Genomic DNA, 24,176 nt, shown 5'->3' with positions numbered 1-24,176 from the left:
AATGATTTGATCTCCCTTACCCTCACTTGGTGGACCTTCGGGTGTACATTTTGTTTCCGTTGAAACTGAGGCCAAATTGTTACGAATCATTGAATAGGTTACAATGAATGTACTCGGCGCTGAACTAAGATCAACCGAATAAGATGAATAATAAGATCCGCCAACACGTGAACCTGAAGTGGTGAATAAAAGAGACGCTGACCTGCTAATCGGTTGAACTACCGACCAATTTAAACCAATGGTCAACATTCGGCCACCATATCGAGGCTCGAATATTGTACTTCGAGGATATGTAGCTGGTTCTCCAGTCTCGCCATTGGTACAAGTGATTGTGTAACAAAAATGAGGCTCATGAAGATATCGAACCAGGTCACAGGTCACACTTGAACCATCATCGGGCTCCAACTGAGTGGGAGTGATATCTTCCAACAGGGAGTCCAATTGGGTTTTCATCAAGTTTTTCAACTCTTTCAAACTTTGATTACCAAGAAATTCATATAACTCAATCAGATGATTGTGTCGGGTTACATGATCTTCAGCGTAAACCTGAGAGGCCTCAAATATGTGAGCTAACGAAGGGGAAACGGAAACGATGGCACTGGTATTCAGTGTGTCCAGGAAGTTTAAACAAAGGGAAACACTGGGAAGGGTCAAATAGTCGGGAAACGAAAGGTCAACTTTGGATATTGTATTTCCGTCCATATAAGTTTTTGTTATTGACCATAATTGTAATGAACATAAAGTGACCATTACAATTCGTGTGACAATAAATAAGATCACTCGGTGATAATTGATTACAATCAATGAACAATTGGACCACATTTTCAATTGACTTTTTTTCGCCTTCAACTAAGCAGTTAAATTGTTACAATCTAAATTTCTATGGTTACTTCAATATATTGCTATCGAAAGTTGATCAACAACCAAATCTAATTGATTGACTTTTTTTCTGTCATTTTGATTAATAATTTAATCAATCATTTAGCTTTTGTACATTACAGTTTATTAATTGTCAAGTATTTTCTCTTACCAATTGGGTGATTTTAATTGTAAGTTCGTACAATTTGATTGCAATCTAATTGAAAAAAATCTTTAATTGTTGGCTACCGATTGTAATCATGATTTGATTCGTTGGTGGTTTAGGAAAAACTTCAATTTATCAAATTAATTTTTGGATGAAGATGAAAAGTTTGAACAGTTAAATAAGCTGATTTAGAGAGTGATTAAAACACACAATTTAGAATCACCAAACAATTAAAGGGGTTAAATCTTTGGACGGGTAATTAAATATAAATTTAGAATTGATTAAGTAGTTAATTTGTTCAGTTTTCCAATGTTGGAAAGAAAAATTGAAACAAAAAATGAGACAATTAAGTATCAGAATGATTAATTAATTTAGTTGATTCTTTTTATCATCATTTTGATGATAGCAATTGGCAGTTAATTTTGATTTTTACATAAATTGTTACGTTTTAGATTTGATCAGTTGGATTAGAAGATGTATACATTGAATGATATATAAAAAAAAAGCGGCCGAGGAAAAGTTTCAAACCCGTTCTGAGGCCAATTCAGCGGCCGGTGAGATCCGTGGTGACGGAGCGTCGTTAGCCTCAAATCGAGAGTAACAAGCCTTCACAATCGGTGACTGAGTGACACTTCCCGTCGATGCAGGATTAGCGGTTATGGTGACAGTCGGTAAGATATGATGGTGACCTGAAGCGAGAAGGTGTTTCGGCTTAAGGTGTCGATTGTTAATCTCCATTTGCATTAATTTCATCAATTCAATTTGAGTGGCAAGTTTATGAATCTCCTCTTTTAGCTCTTCGTTTTCTTGGTACAAATCGTGAGTCTCTTCATGGACAAGTCCAACTCCGTTCAACGAGAATGAAGCGTTAATACCTCGAGCACGAACTCGATTATCCCAAGCGTCACCTTGACCTTTAATAACTCGATAAAATTTGGGCCCAAAGATAAACGCGATTGTGGTTGTTGTGGACAATTGAGTTCTGATGAAACCGAAAAAATATTTACCATCAGGACCCGCTTTCGGTAATAATATCAAACTGTTGTTAACAATTACAAAGAAAAATAGGAAACAATTAAATTAAACATCGAAATGTTCAAACTCTTCAAAATCGATGAAAACAATCAACTGATTATCGTTGATTATTGAAAATTATATTAAGTGAAATCGGAAACTTCATATACAAATGAATCAATGATACGAACAAAATTAATCAATCAATTGGAACCAAATCAGTTTCTTATAACAATATAACAATTACTAAATTGTTTTATCAAATAAGATATCGAATTGATTAATTTAATCATTTATTGGTCTGTTGATTGTAATGGAAAAAAAATGAGGGAAATTCAATGAAATCAGAAATGATTCTCATTAAAGTTCTTGATCAAAATTTGAGTTCAACTTACTGAATACAAATCATGGTAACATTAACAGCGGATATATTGTAGATCGCCCAGCAAATGTATTTGGCCTCATTGAAAAACGATTCAGCATTTCGGACATTATAACAAACTTTTACACCCCAAAGGAGGAAACAAGATTCCATGATGGCAAGACTATGATCCCACCAATTGTATTCACAGATTTTAAATTTTAAATTATTCCAATCGTAGATATAAATTGACTGAGGTGGAGCTGAAATTGTCCAGGTACCAAGATAAATGGCCATTATCATGAGAATCGGGAATAACCATTGAAGAAGCTGTTTATCAGTTAACTTCAATTTATGAGCTGATTTAACCCGATAGGTAAGGGAGACCCGCCAAGTTTTCAATAATAACGCTGAATAGGTTAAACAAAAGCCCATGTGTCGAGTTGTCTTCGTAGCAATACAAGCGGCCGTTGTTAGAACCGGAAATATCGCCGCCATCTAAACAAATGTCAACAAGAACAAGTCAGGTCAGTACTCAGAAAAGTTGAAATTGAAGCTCCCATGAAATTATATTCAAATTTTGCCCACAACTTACCTCAAGGTACATGATCGCACAACCGAGTAAAGTGATACACAAAAATATTGGACTGGCCACTTTGAACACTTTTAACTTTCGATACTTGTAAATATAACAAGCTAACATGGTGGTTAGAAAGATACATATGACTGAGAAAGTAAGTAACGATATCCGAAAAGCCCAATTGTAGCTCGACAGGCAAGGGGAATTGTCCTTACAGGTATCACATCCTGGTTGACATTTTTGGCAAACATAAATCATATCATACTGGACACTTCTGGACATCAAGTATATTGAGTAATCAAACATTTCATTATTATCATGTATTTGTGATATTAATGCAATCTCAAGAGTTAATCATCATTATCACCATCATTATATCAGAATAAATTGTCTATCATGTTATTAATTGATTAACTAATCGATAGTTAATCATTTTGGTGAAAAAATAAAATAAAGATTGTGAAAATGTTACCATGCAAAACTATCATTAAGAGTTTTTGTTTTTATTATCTCCTGTTATTAGTAAATATTATATGATTATCTAATACATTAAGATTTGATAATTTTCATGGAGATGATGATGATGGATGAGATTTTCTTGATTGTATTTAATGAATGAGAGAATTTAAATTTACCCTTGATTGGTTAATTTCTCGTTCCAAGCTTTCTCAACTTCGGTTCCATTGAAAGATTGGCTACTTTTGGTCTTATCTTTGGTAAAGGAAGCGGAAGGAGCGAAATAGCCGTCACGACATCGACATTCATATCCACCTTTAGTCCATCCATGTCCCGGTTGAAAAGTACACTAATAGACAATCATGAGGAAAGAAACAATTTAAAATTCTGTTATCATGGAAAATTTTTATATCGAATGGAAAATATTCACTTAGATGATTATTCTTATTCTCTAATTTAAAATAAACAATCAAAAGCAATTAAGAAGACAAATCAGAGAGAGAGAGAGAGAGAGAGAGAGAGAGAGAGAGAGAGAGAGAGAGAGAGAGAGATGAGTAAATATTGAGAATGAGAATTTGAGAAAACTGTAATTTCAATGGTTCATTTAATTCAGTGTTTTCGTTAACATGATAATTGAAGTTTCAGTTTTGTCACCAAATTTGTCACCATAAAATTACCATGTATTTGTAAGCAAATTGAAAGGTAATTCTGGTGAAACTGAAACTCATTATTCAAGGAGGTAAAGAGAGAGAGAGAGAGTAAATATTTCCCACCTTCCACCGAGTGGGAAACTTAAACCTTGTTAACAGAAATACATGAATTGATGTTACATTTTAGTGAATAGATTTACGATTTACACTAAATTGGTACAAAATTATGGTGATATATTAATGATAATAATTTACCTGAATTCATGACGATGATTATGAATTAATATTGTATAATCATCATCAAGTTTATCAGATTATTATTAATATATTGAACTGAAAGTAAAACAATATTTCAATTGAGTTGTGAACATGATTATCATTGAACTTTTTTTTTATCATAATCATAATAATATTTATCTATTTTTTTTTGCCTCTCCATGGTAATATTTCAGAGACAAAGATATTATTACTTATGAATGAACATGTTCATGGTGAAAATAAAATAATGATCCTGTCAGAATGTGAGATAACTTTTCAAACATTTGATTGCCTTTCTCGTTCTGGGTTATCATCATCATCACAATTTATCATGAAACTTTTTTTTCTGAACATGCTCATGGGTCCATGGAAATCATTCTGGGGTAATACTCATATACATGTTTCATACTGAACTTTTCCTCTTCAAAGATTCAGTTTTTGCTTCGTCAAGACATAGACAGAGGGAGAGGGAGAGGGAGAGGGAGAGTGATAAACAGGGTGGGTGGTGGATAATTCTTGGATTGAAGCATTGGATTACAAGGTAATGTTACAAATAGTATTACATGTTAGAGTACAAGATGAATATTAAGATTAAGATGATTTAATCTCAATCTTCAATTAGGACTTAAGATCATTATTGTTATCCTGTAACTCTGAGCTCATGATAATCATGAACTTTTCATCATCTTTATGTCAAAGATTAAAGTTCATTTTAATAACTTTGTTAGCATTTAGACGAGAATCATATTGGTGAAATTTTTTCTTCTTTTTTCCATAATTCAGGCTTATCCGAAATTCTGAATGAATTTTTTTTTCTCTTCTTTCTATCTTTCACTTTCTTATTTTTTTACCAAACAATTTCATGGAAATTTTTATTATTAGAATAAGATGAGCAACATGAAGATAAGAAGAAGATGAAATGAAGATGAAGATGAAGAATATCGATTTTATTTTTCTTCTTTCGTAAATATCGTTTTCTTTTTTTTCTCTTCGACATTTATTGTTGTTATTTTATCAATCATCAGAATTTTATTTCTCCTCAAGATTGAACATCATCATGATTACATATATATTTGGGTCTATTTGTCTCCTCATTTTCATCTTCTTCTTCATCATCCTTTTATCATCTTTCATCTGCTTTGATTTCCAATCTCAGGGTGATTCTTGGATGAATAAAGGAAGATAAAAGAAAAAAAAATTTCTTCTAAAAGGTAAACTATCATCATGAAGAGACGCTGACATCACATTTTCACCATGAGGGAGCCAAAAAAAAGATTCAGCTAATCAACTGAAACTACTGAACTTGTCGATATTAATCATCGTTGACCAATTAAGTTGATTATCTTGTTAAGCAAAATCTAATCATTATGGTGTTGGACAAATAAGATTGCCTTTTATTTATCTTACTGAATTTTCATCAACCAGAATCACTGAACTTTTTTATATACATATTCAGGTAGATGAATTCATTTAAAAGGTAAGCAAAGGTAAGGTCAAGTTAAACATGATGATGATTAACATGATGAAATTAAACTAATTCATGTTACATATTAATACCTAGGGGACTAATCAAGTGATAATTGGCAATCCAAATCCTGAATAGTTTCATGATTACACATGAAAATCGGAATCACAATTTACTTCATTTATTTCTGAATACTTTTAGTTGTTGATACAAATTCATTTTAATTTTAATTCAATTCAACTGCCACAATTGATTCAATTGAACTTTTTTTTTTCTTGCTTGATTGGTTAATTTTAAAATAAATTAAATCAAAGACAATCCAATCAGAGTAACTAATTATTCATGACATATTAGTTAAATGAAATTGATTTAATTTCAATGTTTACTTGATTAATTGATTTATCTGTATTGTTACAAATTGCTTGTTTCTAGTGGTTGTCAAAAAACTTGACAAACAATTAAAGTTAATTGTCTTAAGACTTAGCAATCAATCAATATTCAAGCATTGATGTTGATAATGATAAAGTTAATTGTTATTCAATCTATCTAATCTCATCAATTGTGATTTTTTCATAAGTAATTAAATTGTTAAATCATCACAATTAAATGTAACCAAGGTAACCAATGAATTTTTTACATTTACAAATCAATAATTTACATTTCAATCAACTGAATTTAACAGTAGAGTAACAATTAATGATCAACTATTATGCTTAGTAAGTTTATCATTAACTAATTGTCCAGCAATTGAGTTGGTAATTGTTATAAACGTTGATTGCATTGAATTGCAAATAGCAATTGAGATGAAGCTTGATTATGATAATTTTTCATTATTGATGAAATGAGAAACACTTTATGGTAATTATTTGAACACTTATTGAGTGGGATGAGGATCAGGATGATGGTGATTAGTAAGAGATGAGATTAAACGTTGATGATGAAGATGAAGATGATGATGAAGATGATAACTAAGTGTGTTTACATGAGTGATCTTTCAAGTTTCATTCTAGTGTGAATATGTTGTTGGCTTTTTGAACGAGAATGGAAAAAGTGACTTCGATTGTTCATCCAACTATAATTCAAGAAGTTGATTGTTAAGCTTCAATAACGATTAACAAGAAACCACATCCTGAAACATTTTATCTTCATCTTCATCTTTATCCTCCCTCTCTATCAACACGACCCACTGTTCCTCATCCTTTTCCATCATAAAAATCATAATAACTCTCGACAGTTCAGTTCACAATAATATTGGAAAATTATCTTTGTTTTTATTTTGTTTTCTCTTGGAATTTAAAATTTTTATCATTTTTTCATCTTATTCTTCTTCCATCCTCATCCTCATCCTTCTTTGTCATCTCTCTCTCTCTCCCTCCTCTTCCTATCCTAAAATCATGATGAGAATGATGATGAAAAAGATGATCGAATGATAAGAAATCGTTTTTGTTTTGTCATAAAAATCATTTCATCTTCTTTTCACAAAGCATTAGATTTAATATCAGCTGATGATTGTTAATGGTTAACTAATCATAATAGAAATGATGATAACAACAATCAACATTATTATCATCATCATCAATACACCCAGTATATGGTTAGATGATTTATATCGTTGACAGAATGACAATCAACAAAGAAATCAAACTAAATCTCTGATTGTCCCTGACGAAAAAAAAAGTTCAATAAATCAGACCTCGAGTTTTCAGCCCATGAAATAATTTTCTCATAATCAATATTATTAATAATAATGAGTCAAAAATAGATTTGATTTTAATAATAAACATATTCAAATCTATTATCATCATTAAATCAAATTAAATTCTCAACTCTTTTTTTCCTCACTATGACTACAGCAATTTACTAAATTGTTAACCGTTATTATCATTCTTGCACATCTCTAATCATTGATTACCGTTATCATCATCATCATCATGGTTAACTCAACTGTTAAGTTAATTGTATTATTTTACTGGTGTATTGATTTTCTCGTGTTCAATGAATACACTGTGACAATGATGTTAATCAATAAAATTTATTTCTCTTGATTATCTTGAGACAGGGAAAGTAATTAGTAATAATCATGATGATGTCAAACAATTTAAAGGGGTGAGAGAGATTAGAATGATAAAAGGACTCAATTAATGATGAGGATTTTCACAAATCCATGATAATCAAATGAACTTTGATGATTGTAATTTAATGAATGAAAAATTGATCTGATTACTGAAGGAAGAAAAAAATATTTTCATATTATTTTCACGTCTCTTCACAATATTTCATGATGATAACCAGGGAGGAATGAGGTAATAGATATGAGAAGATTTCATGATAAGTTGATTAGTTCTCGATTCAATTTGATTGTGAACTTTTTTTTGTCCTCAATTAGAACGAGATATTTTTCATTTTGTCAGCATTTCATTCACAATTTTCAATCTCATTCATGATCATGTTAACAAACTCAATGGAATAATAATGATAATACAATTGAATTGGAATTGAATTGAATCAAATTCAATTAAATTTTATGTGTTCATCTTTTTACACTCAATTCAAAGATTAACATTTGAAACTTTCTGTTTTTTTGCTGTTGTAACTTTCAAAGGTAAGAAAAAAATTCACCCAAAAGTTTCAACGATAATCAACTGATTATTCATTGGAACGTGAATTCAGTGTAAAAATAATCATAAATTGAATGCAATTAATTATCATACTATGATGAAGATAATAGATTACAATTTATTATTGATTGATTTGAATATAGGTAACAATTAAGAAGTAACTTTCGACCCAGTCTTAGATGTTTTCAGTTCTGGTTCCTTGCTCATGACGATAATCATCCCCAAGGGTTATGTTTGTTGGTGGGAGTTACAGGGAGGGTAGAGGATGAAATTTGATTAACGGTTTAAATCACAATGAATTATGATCAACATCTTCCATTGTTTTCGCTTAATTATGTTGTCGTTGTTATGCTCAGTTAACACAAACGGTTTGTTCATTCACATTATTAACTCTATCACCTCAACCTTTTCACTTTCTTTCCTCCTCCTCATCTTTATCTTCTTGTCATCCATTTCCGTAATCAACTGATGCTATTTATCATCATTATCATTGTGATAGTAGTTGACGATGATAGAGTTTCAAATTGGGTTAAAATGAGCGAAAATAATGAAAGTACCTGGAGAGAGAGAGAGAGAGAGAGTTGGTGGAGGTGGAAATGTCATCATTGAAGATAAATGGATGAGGATAAACTGTATCAGGAGGAGGATTGAGTACTTTTCATGAGGAAAATCACAATTCAGACTGAGAGAGATTCTGAAAATGATCAATCGGTTGGTAAATTATCATTAACTTGGAAATCAAGAGCAATTCAAAGTTAATCACTAATTACCTAATTATTGTGATGATAATAAGATGGAATTAAAATTGAGTAACAATCTAAAAGTAACAAAAATTTATCAAAAGAAAATAAACAAACAATCATGTTGATTAGTTAATTGAATCATGATAATCAGAGTAAAATCAGAGTAATGTTACTGTTAAATTACCTCACGTTTGAATCGATCAATAATCAGTTGATTGTTGTAACTTGCAAGGAAAATTAAGATAATTTCTAATAACATTAGTGAACTTTACTTGATTGTTTCGCTAAACAACAACAACAATCAACAACAATTTACTTCTCAATATAGACAATTTAAGTGTATAAACATGAGAATGAAAATTTTATCAGGTCAACACAATCATCTCTGTACCAATATTATAAAATATTATCACAAGTAATCATTAAAATTGATTCAATGGTTAACATTATTATTCAAGTCAAATTTTGATTCTCAGCTCAAATAGTTAAATCATAATTCAGCTCAGGCAACAATCAAAATCAATAGAAAATTGAATCAGTTGATTTCAAGTTTAAATTGTAATAGTTTTGATTATTGATCAGCTTGAAATTGATCAAGATTAATTTGCTTCTAATATTGAAAGTTAATTAATCGGTTTAAAAGTTTACTCTAAATAGGATTGGGTAATTTACTATTCTCATGAGATAATCTGATTTATGTTTATATTTTCCTGGTAATAATTATCTTGATTAAATTAGATAATTAATCATCTAAGTCACAATCTACTGTGTTGGAAATTTAATTCACAAATTTGGGTTAATTTACTTTGTTATTATTTTTTTCTGCCTATTTACTGAGTGAAAAAACTTTGAGGATAAAGCATCAGGGTGAAATTCAGGGTGATGATGATGATTCTGAATTGGAAACATGGGCTAAATATATGAGTCAATTTCATCATGTCTTATGAGAATTTATGATGATAATTCCCTCAAGGGAGTGATGAGGATAAAGGAAGTGATCCTTTTGTACCTTAGCATCCTCATCCTCATCCTCATCCTCATCTTCATCTCCATCCTCTTGAAGATCTTGAAGACATTGATGAAGAGGAAGATAAAATAAGACACGATATTGACTCAAGGATTTGAATAGAAACATGTTAATATTATCCTGATGAATATTGTTCACTAAATTCAGGGAGGAAAATTTTTTTTTTTCTTCATGATGATGATGATGCTCCATTGATATCTAATTAAATTTATATTTAACAAGCCTTCAGGGTATAAGCTGTTGGTAATGGCGATGATGACCAAAAGAGAATGTGAAAGAAAATGTCTCTTGTTCATCATCATGTTGGAAGAATAGAAAAGAGAGAGAGAGAGAGAGAAAAGTTCTGAGATTAAATTCTGATCCATGGAGAAAGTCAGAGAGTTGATTAAGGAGAAAGTTAAAGGCTTTAATCTTACATATAAGAAAGTAAAAGTTCTGGTAAAAGTGATTAGTGATCAGGAAGAAAAAAGAATGAGGATGAATGAGGTGGAAGAGAAAAGTTATTTCAATGTTCAGAGAGAAAACTCATGAAAATTGAGTGGAAAAAAAGAATATCAGGTTTTTCTAATAAACTTTTATCGTGAAGAACATGATGATGAATCAGATAGAGATTCAGGTCAATGGGAACATTAACTAAGGTTCCAATGAATCATTCTGAAGGGAAACATTATGATCATCATGATGATCAGGTGAAAGTCAGAGACTGGATCATGTTTATGATAACCATGAGCTCGAGTATGACAAGGAAAGAGATGAACATGTAATGATCTGGAATCGGTCTCATTATCTTTGAATAGTTCATGATAAGTGATGGTGAATGAATATACAAAATTCATTCTCAACAAGCATGAAGATAAAAGTGGAAACAAAACATTAGGTTTTTTTTTACTTTTCGTTTCCCACTAACATTTTATATCGGTAAAACTGTTGATATGAACAATTTAATGGCCAATTAAGCCATCAACTATCACCCTGATGAGAGCAATTAATTTAATTGTTCCAGTTAAATCACTTCCTTTCTCTAGACGGTTGAGAGTTGAATCTATTTAGATGAAAGTTTATTGTTGATATATATTAATACATCACCAAATTGTAATTATTGTTAAACTGTAAATCAGCTGATCAAATAAATGTCAACATCAACTGTTACCAGATCTGATGTGTCTCTTTTGAATCAATTGATTATCAGCTATTGATACTATTTGATGCTTTGACCATTATCATGATGGTCAATTGTATCAGTTAGTCTATGGTTATCGTCAATGAAATGTCACCATGATAATAACAAGCTCAGCAAAAAAGAGTCTTTGGAAATGAGATTCAAAAGGAGAAAGAAATGAGAGAAAGAAAATTCTAATTCTGAAAAGTTTTTATCTCCGGTTTGACTTGGAAAATTGAACTGTCAACAATTGAATTTTATTCAATTAAGAGATGTGATGATGAGAATGACCTTTGGTCAAAGTGAAAGGAAAGAGAGAGGGAAAGTTCTAGGTGAATGAAAGGAGAGCACGAAAAAGGAAAAAGTTCTGTGGAAAATAATAATTGAATCCATGAAAAAGATTGAGAATGATTATGATGCCTCGAAGTTGAAACATTCGATAATGTTCAAGAATTGGCGCATGAGTGAAATTCCAAAAGAATGAAACACTATTATGGTTATTCAGGTTTCGAACAACTTTTTTCTTCTTTACTTTCTCTCTACAGATAATTCTGTCTACGAGCCATGGATTACATGATGAGAAGAGAGAGAGAGAGAAGGCTAAGAAGAAGAGGGAATATTAACCAACTGCGCACAGAAAATTATATTAGAATTTATTCTGAACGAATTTTCTGTTTGGTGGAAGAAAAAAAACTCGAGGAAAAAATTCTTTTGTTTTTCCTTTTCTCTCTTTACCATGTACTCTAAATTCATGGTATTATTATCCAAGAAATTTATGTAATACGATTGAGTGTTCAGCTAATCAAGGTAATGATAAGTTATATCGACGAAACTTTTTCGAAAAGAAACTCTCTCTCTCTCTCTCTCTCTCTCTCTCTCTCTCTCTCTCTCTCGCAATCGAAAGTTTTTCTTATGATTAAAGTTAATTATCTCATCAATCTGGGAAGAGATTGAGTGTTTGGTCAACCAAATGACCAAAGGTAAACTGTTTGTAAGGAAAATGAAAGTTACTTTGAAAAAAAAACATTAAATATCTTCCTGAGTATAATCATTATTATCTTGTGAGATTTTTTGTTATCATGAAACAACATGATGATGAATCAATGGTTTCCAATTCTCATGAGGAAATTTGATCAATGGTTTACCATTATCATCATTATCGTTACATTTGATTCTTTTTTTTCTTCGAAGTTAGAACAAAAAAAATTCTCTTCTATCATCTTCATCATTCTTTCAATTCGTACTAAACAATATTAGTTCAACGGATTTCATGAGATATTCTGATAGACTGAATTTAGATTTGAAGAGAAGAAGAAACAAAGGAAAAGATTCCCTTCTGAGCTACTCAAGAGTCTCAATGAAATCAGAACTCTCTCTCTCTCTCTCTCTCTCTCTCTCTCTCTCTCTATTTGTAAATTCTGATTCTTTTTGATTCTCATCATGAAAGTTTCCTTTTAACATCAAGGTAAGAGACAGGGGGAGATGTAATATTGAAGGTGGAAAAAAATATTCCATTATAAAAGGTTGATAATGATGATGAGGATTTCCATTGAATCAATTGATTCAATTCTGATGATTTCTGATGATAATGATCATAGGATCATCTCTCTTCATGGAATCAGGGGAAAAGATTTTTTTTCTTCTTCTTATTCATGATAAAAGAATTTTCCTAGAATAAAATTATAGTAATCATGTTAATGTTTTCTTTTCATGATTCAGATCAACTTTAAGAATTAAAGATGAACCTGATTAGATTGAGATTATGTTGAAAAGATGAAGCTTGTTAATCATTGATCAAGATTGACAAGGTTCAAGTGATCCTCATGTTGTTATTATTTGTTCTTGGTGATTATTATCATCATTATCTATCATGTTTCCATCATCTTCATGAAAATAATTACACTTTGTTGGGATCAATGAATAACTTTCTCTCTCCACTGTTTTCAAAGTCAACAAGTAAAATTTTCATTTCTATTCTTAACTGACCAATGGTTCCAATAACAATCGCCATGACCACCAGTGAGCATCATGATTATCATCGATTCAATTTCAGAGTTCATAATAAGTTGTTTGATGAAAAAAAATGGGTGTGGTAAGGATTCAGCTTGAACAACATGGAAACTTGATGTTTATTAACTTATTCCCTGGGAGTGAAATTAGTTATGAGTTTTTATCTCTTTTTTTCACCATGAATATCATGATAGTTTCTCATGATAATTAAATGATGTTTCAAAAGGTAAATCTAAAAGTTAATTGGGTTCAATTTAATAAAAAGCTGAAACCTTATTATTGAGTTTCAGGTGAACGATTATCAAATTAAATGAACATTTCAATTCTATTATCATGATGATAATGAACATTATCAAAGGTTTAAAATTTAATTTTCAATTGATTAGTGAAAGTTAATTGTGATTATACTGTTAACTGTTGTTGAGTTAATTGTTATACAATATATAAATTGTTTACCTCTTATGGTTTGGATATTATTATTATCAGATTGAATTAACTTTGTTGTTGTTTCCACAATTAACTCAAGGGTGAAATTAAAGTTTTAATTATTTTTACCCTTGGAACACAATTAAGTGATTACTTTGATTATATAATTTCCATAGGAAATTGTATTTCACTTTACTGGGTATTCATGATTATGTTTTCACGTCATGATCATGTTATCACTCAATCTCTGAATCAACTCATGAACTCATGTTCATGATGAGATGAAGTTTTCAAAAACATCCAAAAGTTAACTGTGACTTAGATATAATTTATATATATATAAATTGTATCATTATCTTCATGATAAAATCTCATGTTGGAATAGTGATTGAGAAAAAAATTCGAGTAGAACTTTTTTTTTGTTCTCTTGTTCTTTTTTGTCATCAAAATCATCATCATCTTCTTCTTCTTCTTTGTCTTCTTCATTCTAAGCTTGTTGTTGTTGTCACAATTTCGATTTTCTCATGTTAAGGGTCAATCAACAATTCTAATTGAATTTAAACGAAAAACATTTAACATGGTCAAGAACAGAAAGGAAACTTTTCTCAGAAACCAAATCAAGTCTCTCTCTCTCTCTCTCGCCCTTTCGGTGTAATAAGTATCTAATTCATCATGATTGTAACTGAATATCGTATTAGTGATGAAATATGATGATGATAATGTTCAGCGAACATGATTATCGGTTAAACAGTAGGAACAAAGGAGAAAATGATGAAGAAATAAAAACAAAATGATTTCCTTTTTTTCTGATAACAATATTATCGATTATTGTTATTTACATGGGAAGTCATATATTCACACACAGGGAAAATTGTTCAGTAATAAGTAATCATAATCATGGAGATGATTGAAAAAGCAACAAGCTTATTCCAAGTAAATGTTTGTTTTCCTTTCGATTGTTATGATAATAAAAAAATTTCCTTCGAATATAAGTTTTCATCTTCTTTACTCCCATGAAAATAACAATATCTTAGTTTCCATCATCATCATGGAACATGGCTGAACATCAACACTTTATTCCAGAGTAAGAAAACATGGTCATAATTTATCATTGGAATGAAAACTTGAAATAGAAAATTTTCTCCAAAAACTATTGATATTGATTGAGAAAACTTTTTTTCTTTACAATTGTTTACAATCTCCAAGGTCAAGGATAACAATATTTGACCTTAAAAGGTCATTTAGTTTGATTGTCCTCTAAATGGGTCAATTTAAACTCGAGGAAAGTTGATAACTATCTTGATCCATTGTAATGAACAAATCATTTAATCAGAATTCAATTGTTCACCATGTTAACAATTCATTTCTCGTAAACTTTTTTCATTAATCTCATTCTCATGGTAATAGTAATCATAATCAATTGATGATGAGTAAATTTCAATATATATTAATAATTTAAGATGAAATCGCCTCAGGTTATCATCATCATCTTTCAATAACAATAATAATAATATTTGATGTTCATCTTTCTTACTCTTATTTCATGATAATTTCATAGATAAATCATGAATTGGGTTAAATGGATCATGATGATGATTTGAATTTGATGTTAAAAGGTCAAAAAATATGAGAGAAACAAAAAATATTATCAAATAATATCAGTTACCATGATATCTCAACCATGAACTCATATCATGGTAACATTATAATGATTCTGATAAATTGTGACAATAAATTATATTGGCAATGACATTTTCATAATAATAACAATGATAACAACCACCATCATCATCATCATCATCATCATCATGATTAAATTCAGGTATAAAAACAATCAACCCAAATTTGAATTTGCAAAAAATTAAATTGATAAAAAAAATGACAACAGATTAGGATTAAAGGTGAAAGGATTAACCCAAAGGATAATCTTACCTTACTACTTGGTTGGTGACATTTATTTGTCCCGATAAGAGGGATAGTAATTAAATTAATTGTTGATGTTGATGTTGATTGAGATGATGGTTTATTTATTGATGATTCTGTTGATAATGTTGATGATGTTGTTCCTGTTGTTGTTGTTGTTGTTGTTGCTGATAATGATGATAATGATGATGATGATGTTGTTGGTTCTGTTGTTAGTGTTGATTTAATTGTTTCCATAATTGTCATAAATGATGGTTGATAATCACACTGGTTAATATCAATTGAATTAATATCTATATCAACTGAGATGATTCCTCTTAATATACAAGAATCAGCTGTTTCCATGATGATCAAAGATGTATATGAAAATAACCATATCTTATAATCACATGAATAATATGCATTTGTCCAGCTAGTAAATTTAGGACACTTATTATTATTATTACTGTGGTCATTATTATTATTGGGGTCATTTTTATTACTATTATTATTGCTCATCATGTTGGACTTGTTTTTATTGTTTATCATGATTTTCTTGGTGTTGGAACTTGAGTTTAAATTATTTGAATTGGTTGCTTTCTTATTATCATTACTATTGTGATGATCATTTTGATTGTTTGATGAGGATGAGGATGAGGATGATGATGATGATAAGTTGTTGTTGTTGTTGTTGTTGGTTGGGATTGGGAGGTTGGCTGATGATGGTTTTGGATTATCATTGTTATTATTTAAGTCAATTGGTTGTTGGAATGATGATAATTGTGATCTTAAGATGTATTGTTGTGTTAACAGTTGATCGAAAAGTTTTTCTTGTTCAATTGATTTAAATTGAAAATCTAACCAAGGTTCGAATGGAGAAATGGTTCGATTAATGTTCAAATATGTATAAGTGTTTAAAGGTCGTTTACGTTTCGTTGTTGTGTAGTAATAAGTTGGTTTAATGTTATGATTTATCGTTATACTAGTTGGAATCAAGGATGAACTTGATTGTTGATTTAGTTTGGAGATGTCTGTGTTTATATTTTGTTCATTTAGCCAAATTATTTTCGCATGAATTATGTCCTTGTCAAGGTCAATCATGTGATGGAATGATTTTTTCAAGAATCGATAATTATCAGTTTGAGATTTGTAATCATGAAGAATTGCATTGAGAAGATCAACTCGAGCGGCAGTTTGATTATATTTTAAACGCAAAGAGTGCGGGGGAATCTCATGTAAGGGTGAAGAAGCATAAACCAAAGGGTGTGAGGGTATTGATTGTTTCTTGGGGTGGGAAGAGGCCGATGAGGTAACGGAAGAAGGTACCGAACCGGAAGGCATTTGTAATTTACTGCTAAAAGTGATCTGATTAGTTGAATCTATTTCGTACAAGGATGATGACGATGATGGAGACAAAGGTAAACCGGAAGAAGGAGATGAAGATGAAGATGATGATGAAGTACTTGGCAAGTTTCGTATTGAATCATCGGCAACGTGACCATGAAAACGACACCAATCACCTCGAGAGATACGATCGATATAAGAAAGTATCGATTCTTGTGACATTGTTATTGATCCTTTAGGTAAACCTCGACCTCGACTCAAGATGATTAGTTCATTTTCTGAATTGGAGATTGAATTTTCAATTATTTCTTTCAGTCCATTTCCACTCTCTCCTCCATCTAATCCAATAACATCTCTCTCAACACCTTCATTCATCATCATCATTGAATCATCATTCTCTTCATCCTGACCATTAACCACATCACCACCGTTACCTGAATTGTCATCATCATTAACATCATCAGCACCATTACTATCATCATAATTAGTTTCATCTTCTGAATCAACTGAAGTCTCATCAAATCTTGCATCATGTATTGATGATCCATGTGAAGATGATGATGGATGAGAATGATAATTGGAAAAAGATGAAGATGATAACAAGTGAGAGTTAGAAGATGATGAAGATAAACCAACTTGGTGAGATCTTAAATTTCTGTAAATTGGATAATAATTTGTTGGAAGATAAAATCTTTTATCTTCATCTAATGACCATGAGAATGGTGTTGATGTAGTGGACACAATGGTGGACACAAGACACTTGAAGATAATCATTAGAATCCAAAATGATTTACAATTAAATGAACAATTAATTGAACATAAACCGGATGAAAATAGATTAACAATAACAATCAATTTACGAGGTAAATTGATAACTTTCATTTTATCCTGATTAACTTGATTACTGTTCCTCATTTCCTTGAACAATTAAATTTAATCAGCACAAATCAATCAAAAATATCAAACAAACAAATTGTTGATTGTTTTAATTAAAAAAAAAACAAAATTATCGATCAGGTTGACATAACAACGGTAACAATTTAATCCAATATTGTTATTAATATATAATTGGCACAGAAACATTGATAATTAGATGATGATGAGTAGATTAATTAATTGTCGTTGATTAGTTTTGTTTTAATCAATTGATTGGTTGGCCATGGATTCACATTATTAATTGTGATGATTAAAGTCACTGAGTTGCAATTGAACAAACAGTAAAATTGATGAGGATGTTTTGTTTTGGGTCTTTGTTGTTTATTTCAAACAATTAACATTGATTGTGATTGATGATGTTGTTGATTAGGAGACTGGTTAATGATGATCATCATGAAATTATCATTATTGAAGTTAATTGCATCCCATTTGAAATTGAAATGATAAAAGATGAAACCATGATGATGAATTTTCAACACACTAACTATTCATTGTTTTTCATGTTATCATGTTGATATTTTCACTTTGCTTTCATAATGAATTGTTGTCGAGATGTTGATTATTTTTTTCTGTGGTTCTCACTCAGTTATCATCATCTCACTTTGTTTTCTCTCTCCTTTGTTGTCTCTCTTGCTCTCTCTCTTTCTCTCTTTATCATTATCATCTTTCTTTCTTATTCTAACAAAAAGATAATTTCATCACTTCATCTTCTCTGCATCCATGACATTTTCAGAATGTGAAGGAATGATGATGCAAAGAGAAGGAAAAATAAGAGAGTCATGATGATAAGTCTTTCTTTTCTCTCTCTCTTTCTTTCTTTCGTCAACGAAAGTAGAGAATCATCATCTTCCCTTTAACTCCTTCTCTCTTTTTCTTTCTCACTCCCAGTTCTCTCTTCTACCCACTCCAACTCTTCTCTCTCACTCTTTTCTAGTCTCTTTTCTTTGCTTTCTCTCTCTCTCTCTCTCTCTCTCTCTTCAAATAATCAGCTGATCTTGCGCACACATTTTCCACTCCACTTCAGCCCAACACCCCACCACCCACTTTCACCAGTTCTCACTCACTCTCCCTTCACCCACCTCATCATCATGTTATTCCCTAGCAATTGAACTACAAAATATTTTCCAAAATAACATCACCATGATATCAAACTCAAAGAGAAAATAACGGTAAACATAAAAACCTAAAAACTAATCTGATAAATTCTGAGAGTATTCAGAATTATTATTCCATAATAATATTTACCAAACCTTCAGCATCACAATTTGATTATCAAATTAATTTTGTTTAGTTAAATAATTTAAGATACTCGACATTTCTCATTATAATTGAGACAAACAATATAAGCTCAACAATCAATGAATATCAAATTAAATTAACAATTTAAGATCTACAATCAATCATCAACAATGGCGATGGTTAGAGAGGGGGAAGGTTTAAATTACTGAAAAATTGATTAGTTGATTGGATGATATTGAATTGAGAAAGAATCAGATTGAAATTATATTGAAATCAATCAATTTAAATTCCGGATTAAGGTGAAATCATTGGCGCCACTTAACGGTAATCATGTCAATTGGAACTTTTTCATTTCGAATAAAAAAAAGTTCTAATCAAGTGTGTTAATTTAATTAATTGGAGGATAAAAGGGATTACAAAATTACAGAGTTTAAATTAAGAATGTCAATTGATTGGAGATTAAAAGTGGGATATTCTTTGAGAAGTGATTAGTAAATTATTCCAATGGAAAGTTGATTAAAGTTTCAGAATCTTCGATAAGATAATCTCGCTTTCTAAGATAATCTTTTAATCCCATTATATTTATCCAAATTCTTGAGAACTGTGTTCCAACGGATCGCTCTTTCTGCTTCCTCTATTTCCGTTAATCCAGAATTAACTTTATTCTTTAATTGATTAACTAGCCTTTGATTAGTCTCGAAATTATTGATCAAATTATCTCGACTCATTGATCTCATGTGTTTCAAATGTTCAGGTAAATCATCATGATTAACAGTTTCCTCTGTATCATTATCATCATTTATCTCATTGTTATTCAGATGATTATCTTTTTCATCAATATTTCCTGTAGTTACTTGGGATTCTTGATTATTATTATTAGTTGATTGTCTTCCTAATGGATTAGGTATTGAATCATTTTCATTTACATTTGATTCATCTTTTTGTGTTTCCGTTTCCGATTCTGATTCTGATTTGGTGTCAGTTGATTGTTGATACTGATTTTCAGGTGATAAATTGTTATTGTTGTTGTTAACATTTTCATCTGTAATTGATTGATACCGAGTCTCTGGGATTGGAGGGTAACGTGAAACCTTATACCCTGAACCATGGGAATATGAGGTTATTGGAACCTGAGTTTCTTGAGTTGATTCTGGTTGATTTGGTGATTCTGATTCCAATTGTGATGGAGATGAAGATGATGAATTTTCAGTTACTTTAGTTGATGAAATTGTCCCATCATTTGAAGCTTTAGATTCATTAGATGAATTTGATTCTGACTCTGAATTTGAATTTGAATTAATCTGATTTTGTTCATTCTGTTGAATTATATTTCTTATGTTATTATATTGGTTAATATCAGCTGATAATGTGGTTAAATTGTTATTATTTTCATCCAAATTAGTTGATTCAGTATTAACTAAGGTAGATATTGGATTAACATTATTAATTTCTTGATTGTTATTATTATCATCGACTGTTGATTTAATTGAGCCTCCTTGAGGTGTTAATGTCATTTGCTGATTGTTGGTTGAGTAAAATGTATTTGGTTGTTGTTGATGGTGATGAAAATGTTGTTGGTTAATTGTTGGGTTTGATTGTCCATCTTCAGGTAAATTTGAATCACTTTGGTCAACTGGATTAAGGATAACTTTGAATTGTTGCTGTTGTTGTTGATTATTAGGTGATTGTAGGTTCAATTGATTTTGATGATGATGATGAGCCATTAATTGTCCAGAATTAGTTAAATCAGTTTGTCCATAATTGTTTGATTGTGAATAATATTGTTGATTGTTAACCATTGATTGTTGTTGCTGGTTTGCTGATGTTGGTGAATTTAATTTTACATAATAAGAACCAATCATATTTTCAATTGATTTTTGATTATTGCTGTTGACAAGATTGTAATTAAATGAGTCGCTAGGTGAGTCTAATCCAATTGCTCGAGATGATTGCGGATTAATTGAACCATAAATTGGTGATCCAGTTAATCCAGAGCCAGACATGGGTTGAACCAGAATAGTTTGTATACCATTTGAGGAAGATGATGTTGGAGATGATGATTGAATGGTAGAGGGAGGTGGAGGTTGGGATGAGGATGAAGATAAAGGCGGAAGGGGAATTGATGAGGTTCCGGTTGAAAGTGATGCTAAAGATGCTGGTGAGTTTGTTGTAGGCGGTGCCAGTTGAGCTGCGGTCATTGGTAAGGTTTGTTGTTGATGATGGACACCTAATTGTTGCTGTAAATTAGCAAGTTGAGATGATAATTGTTGTTGAACTTGTAAATGTATGTTGGGTAATTTATCCTGTGAGATTATCAGAAATGGTTGATTAAAAAGTTGATTGAGAAAATTTTGAAAAAATTAATTGTTAATTACCTGAAGTTGAGCTTGAATCTGTTGAGATACTTGGGGAATTAATTGTTCCGGAAGTTTACCAGCTAATTGTTGGGCAATTTGCTGATTAAGTGTAGCTTGAAGTTGAGCCGAACTGAAATCAAATCAATAAAATCAATTAATCATAATCATATTTCCTTAATCAAAAACAATTCAGTTCATTTTTTTTCAATCATAATCAATTGATTAACTAAAAAAAATTCATGAAAAAATCACAATCAGTCAATTGTAATTGTTTTCATTGTTAAATTATTAATCATCACCTCTGACTAAATTGTCGAGATTAATTTCGTTAATTGTTGCAAGTACATGAGGTAAAACGAGTTAATTGTTATTAATTCAATTATCAGTGTTTCACTTTGACTCGTACACTTTTTTTAATTGTTAAGCTTCAATTGACAAGATTATTATAAAAAAAAATGAGAACAATTAACTTTTAATTAGAAAGCGATTGATAAATTATTGGAATTGGAAATTAACTGTTCATGCATCAACAATTAAAAAAGTATTCCTCTTAATTGTTTCAAACTTTTCAATGAAAAATTGATTCAAGTTAAACGTTGATTAAAATTCAACCAACTCATAGTTAAATATACAATAGTTAGGAAAAATTAATTTCAACACTAATTTAAGTTAATTGTAAATGATGAAAAGATTTACAATGATTAGTAATTAGTAATTGTTAATCAATTGGTTTCAATGTAATTGTTTGATAAACTTACGAGTAAAGTTGAGGTTGATTGAGTGGTGATGATGTTGGTGGTGGTGTTGGTGTTACCGGCATGATTAAGCTTTGAGTTAATTGCTGTAAATTAGTTAATTGTTGCTGTTGTTGCAATGAATCAATTGCTGACCCTCCTCCTGGTTTAATAATTAGCTGAATTTGTCCATTAGGCAATTGATTGGGTACCAAGGTGATTTGAGGGATTGAGTGTTGTTGTTGTTGTTGTCCATTATTTATACCAACACCACCTCCACCTCCTGCCCCACCACCATTACCAGCCCCGAGGCTATTCAAGGCTGCTGATAATGTGAGTGAATTTGGATTGAGTTGATTGTGTTGACCATTTTGCTGACCATTCGGGTCAACAAATCGTCCAGCTATTGCCGTTAAAACTGGACCAATCATTTTCCTGATCACTTCCGACATGACCGCTTGAACAACCATATCCATTTGGTATCTCATTAAACGTGGGCCCAAAAGGGTTAATATAATCCGATTTATTGGATTAAAGAGTCGCCTTTGAATTGGTGTTTGGATTAAAGGTGAAAGTGAAGATAAAGGCGAAGGTGATTGAATTGGAAGCTGCTGATTAACTTGTGGTTGTGAGAGTGAAGTTGCAGAGTTAAGATTATTATCAATAATCATCGGCTTTTGATTAAGATAAACATCATTGCTTATGAAAGGATTAACGGATGGATCATCATTGTAAGGGCTTAACTGTTCACCTTGAAATTGATCTTGGGAAAATGATGAAGATGCTGATGGTGATGATGATAATTGTGATTCAGCCAATGATTGTTGTTGATGAAATGATGGTGATACTAATTGTGATGATGGTATTGTTGATGGATTTGCTGATGATATAAGATGATGAGGATGAGGATGAGGATGAGATTGGGATATCCACTGATTTGATAATCCGTTTCCATCTAACTGATCTCTGTAATAATTTGTACTTAATTGTTGAGCTTCCATGACCAATGGTATAATTAACAAAACCACAATCACTTTAATTAAACAAAGATAATAAATGAATACTTTTTGTTAATTGTTCCTCAAATTGATTGAAAATTTTAATCCAAAGAAAAAGTTAATCCACTTACCTGATAACATTATTTTCAAAGTCCAATGTTAATTTTGACTTGATCATCACTTGATTACAGAAACTGATTAATTAGTTAACTATTGACTGATTGTTAATCGTTGATTGTCATTGTGTAGACACAACTGATTGTAAAAGTTAATTATTGATTTGAATACAGAATGAAAAAATCAAACAAACACAATTCAGATTCCAACTCAAAGTTTGATTAAATCAACTAATCAACTTGATTTAATTTCATCATCTCGATTCATTAAACATCATCATCGTCATCATCCTCATCTTTGTCATCATGATGATGATTATTATTATAGCTATTTGATTATTTAATCATCTTCTTTGTCTTGATCTGATTTTTTGATGATAATTTTCATCCTGATTTCTTATTAATACTCACACTTAATCATTTCGCTTCAGTTAATCATTTCGTGTTGATAATTAAGTCTTAATCATGTTGAGGATTGTGAAACACAATTAATTAAAAATTAACTTAATTATTTAAAAACAGGAAAATGAATTTTGATTGTCAATCGGTTGATCATCATTCACAATCAAATATTGAGAGATTAATGTTATTATTATGCTCAATTAATTTTCTGTCTTTAATTGAATAATTAATTGTTGGTGAAAATGAAAGTTAAGACAATTTTCCCTTTTCATTTTTAATTACAATTAATTAGCACCCATATTGTTAATAAAATTGTTTATTAATATCCTTGATTGTTGTTTGTTTCATCTTAATTGT

At 30.7% G+C, this 24,176-nt stretch overlaps 2 protein-coding genes across 2 annotated transcripts; both read right to left on the bottom strand.

Moving 5' to 3' along the window:
• Positions 1–980: 980 nt before the first annotated feature.
• Positions 981–18,694, bottom strand: LOC128394897 (probable serine/threonine-protein kinase DDB_G0282963). Its single transcript, XM_053355272.1, has 5 exons — positions 15,724–18,694; positions 3,615–3,784; positions 2,995–3,253; positions 2,434–2,897; positions 981–2,063 (listed from the first exon to the last, which is right to left on the bottom strand). The coding sequence occupies exons 1-5, from the start codon at positions 17,950–17,952 to the stop codon at positions 1,547–1,549; spliced, it is 3,639 nt and encodes a 1,212-aa protein (XP_053211247.1). The 5' UTR covers positions 17,953–18,694; the 3' UTR covers positions 981–1,546.
• An 812-nt stretch (positions 18,695–19,506) lies between these two features.
• Positions 19,507–23,662, bottom strand: LOC128395959 (putative uncharacterized protein DDB_G0277255). The gene is made up of 4 exons (XM_053356461.1): positions 23,433–23,662; positions 22,328–23,336; positions 21,588–21,699; positions 19,507–21,515 (listed from the first exon to the last, which is right to left on the bottom strand). The coding sequence occupies exons 1-4, from the start codon at positions 23,440–23,442 to the stop codon at positions 19,767–19,769; spliced, it is 2,880 nt and encodes a 959-aa protein (XP_053212436.1). The 5' UTR covers positions 23,443–23,662; the 3' UTR covers positions 19,507–19,766.
• Between the last annotated feature and the right edge of the window lie 514 nt (positions 23,663–24,176).

Source organism: Panonychus citri, unplaced genomic scaffold (genome assembly GCF_014898815.1).
Source record: "Panonychus citri isolate SS breed McGregor unplaced genomic scaffold, ASM1489881v1 Contig00023, whole genome shotgun sequence".
Taxonomy (NCBI): Eukaryota; Metazoa; Arthropoda; class Arachnida; order Trombidiformes; family Tetranychidae; genus Panonychus; species Panonychus citri.
The sequence above is the reverse complement of the archived record's forward strand: the minus strand, read 5'-3'. Positions and strand labels throughout refer to the sequence as shown.

Excerpts from the sequence above, each read along its gene's own strand:
- LOC128394897 (XM_053355272.1), bottom strand. The coding sequence starts at position 17,952 with ATGAGGAACAGTAATCAAGTTAATCAGGATAAAATGAAAGTTATCAAT. Across the intron at positions 3,785-15,723 it reads GTCACCAACCAAGTAGTAAG|TGTACTTTTCAACCGGGACA; the intron begins GTAAGATTATCC and ends ATTGTCTATTAG. Across the intron at positions 2,898-2,994 it reads GTGCGATCATGTACCTTGAG|ATGGCGGCGATATTTCCGGT; the intron begins GTAAGTTGTGGG and ends ACATTTGTTTAG.
- LOC128395959 (XM_053356461.1), bottom strand. Across the intron at positions 21,700-22,327 it reads AATCAACCTCAACTTTACTC|TTCGGCTCAACTTCAAGCTA; the intron begins GTAAGTTTATCA and ends ATTTGATTTCAG. Across the intron at positions 21,516-21,587 it reads AGATTCAAGCTCAACTTCAG|GATAAATTACCCAACATACA; the intron begins GTAATTAACAAT and ends ATAATCTCACAG.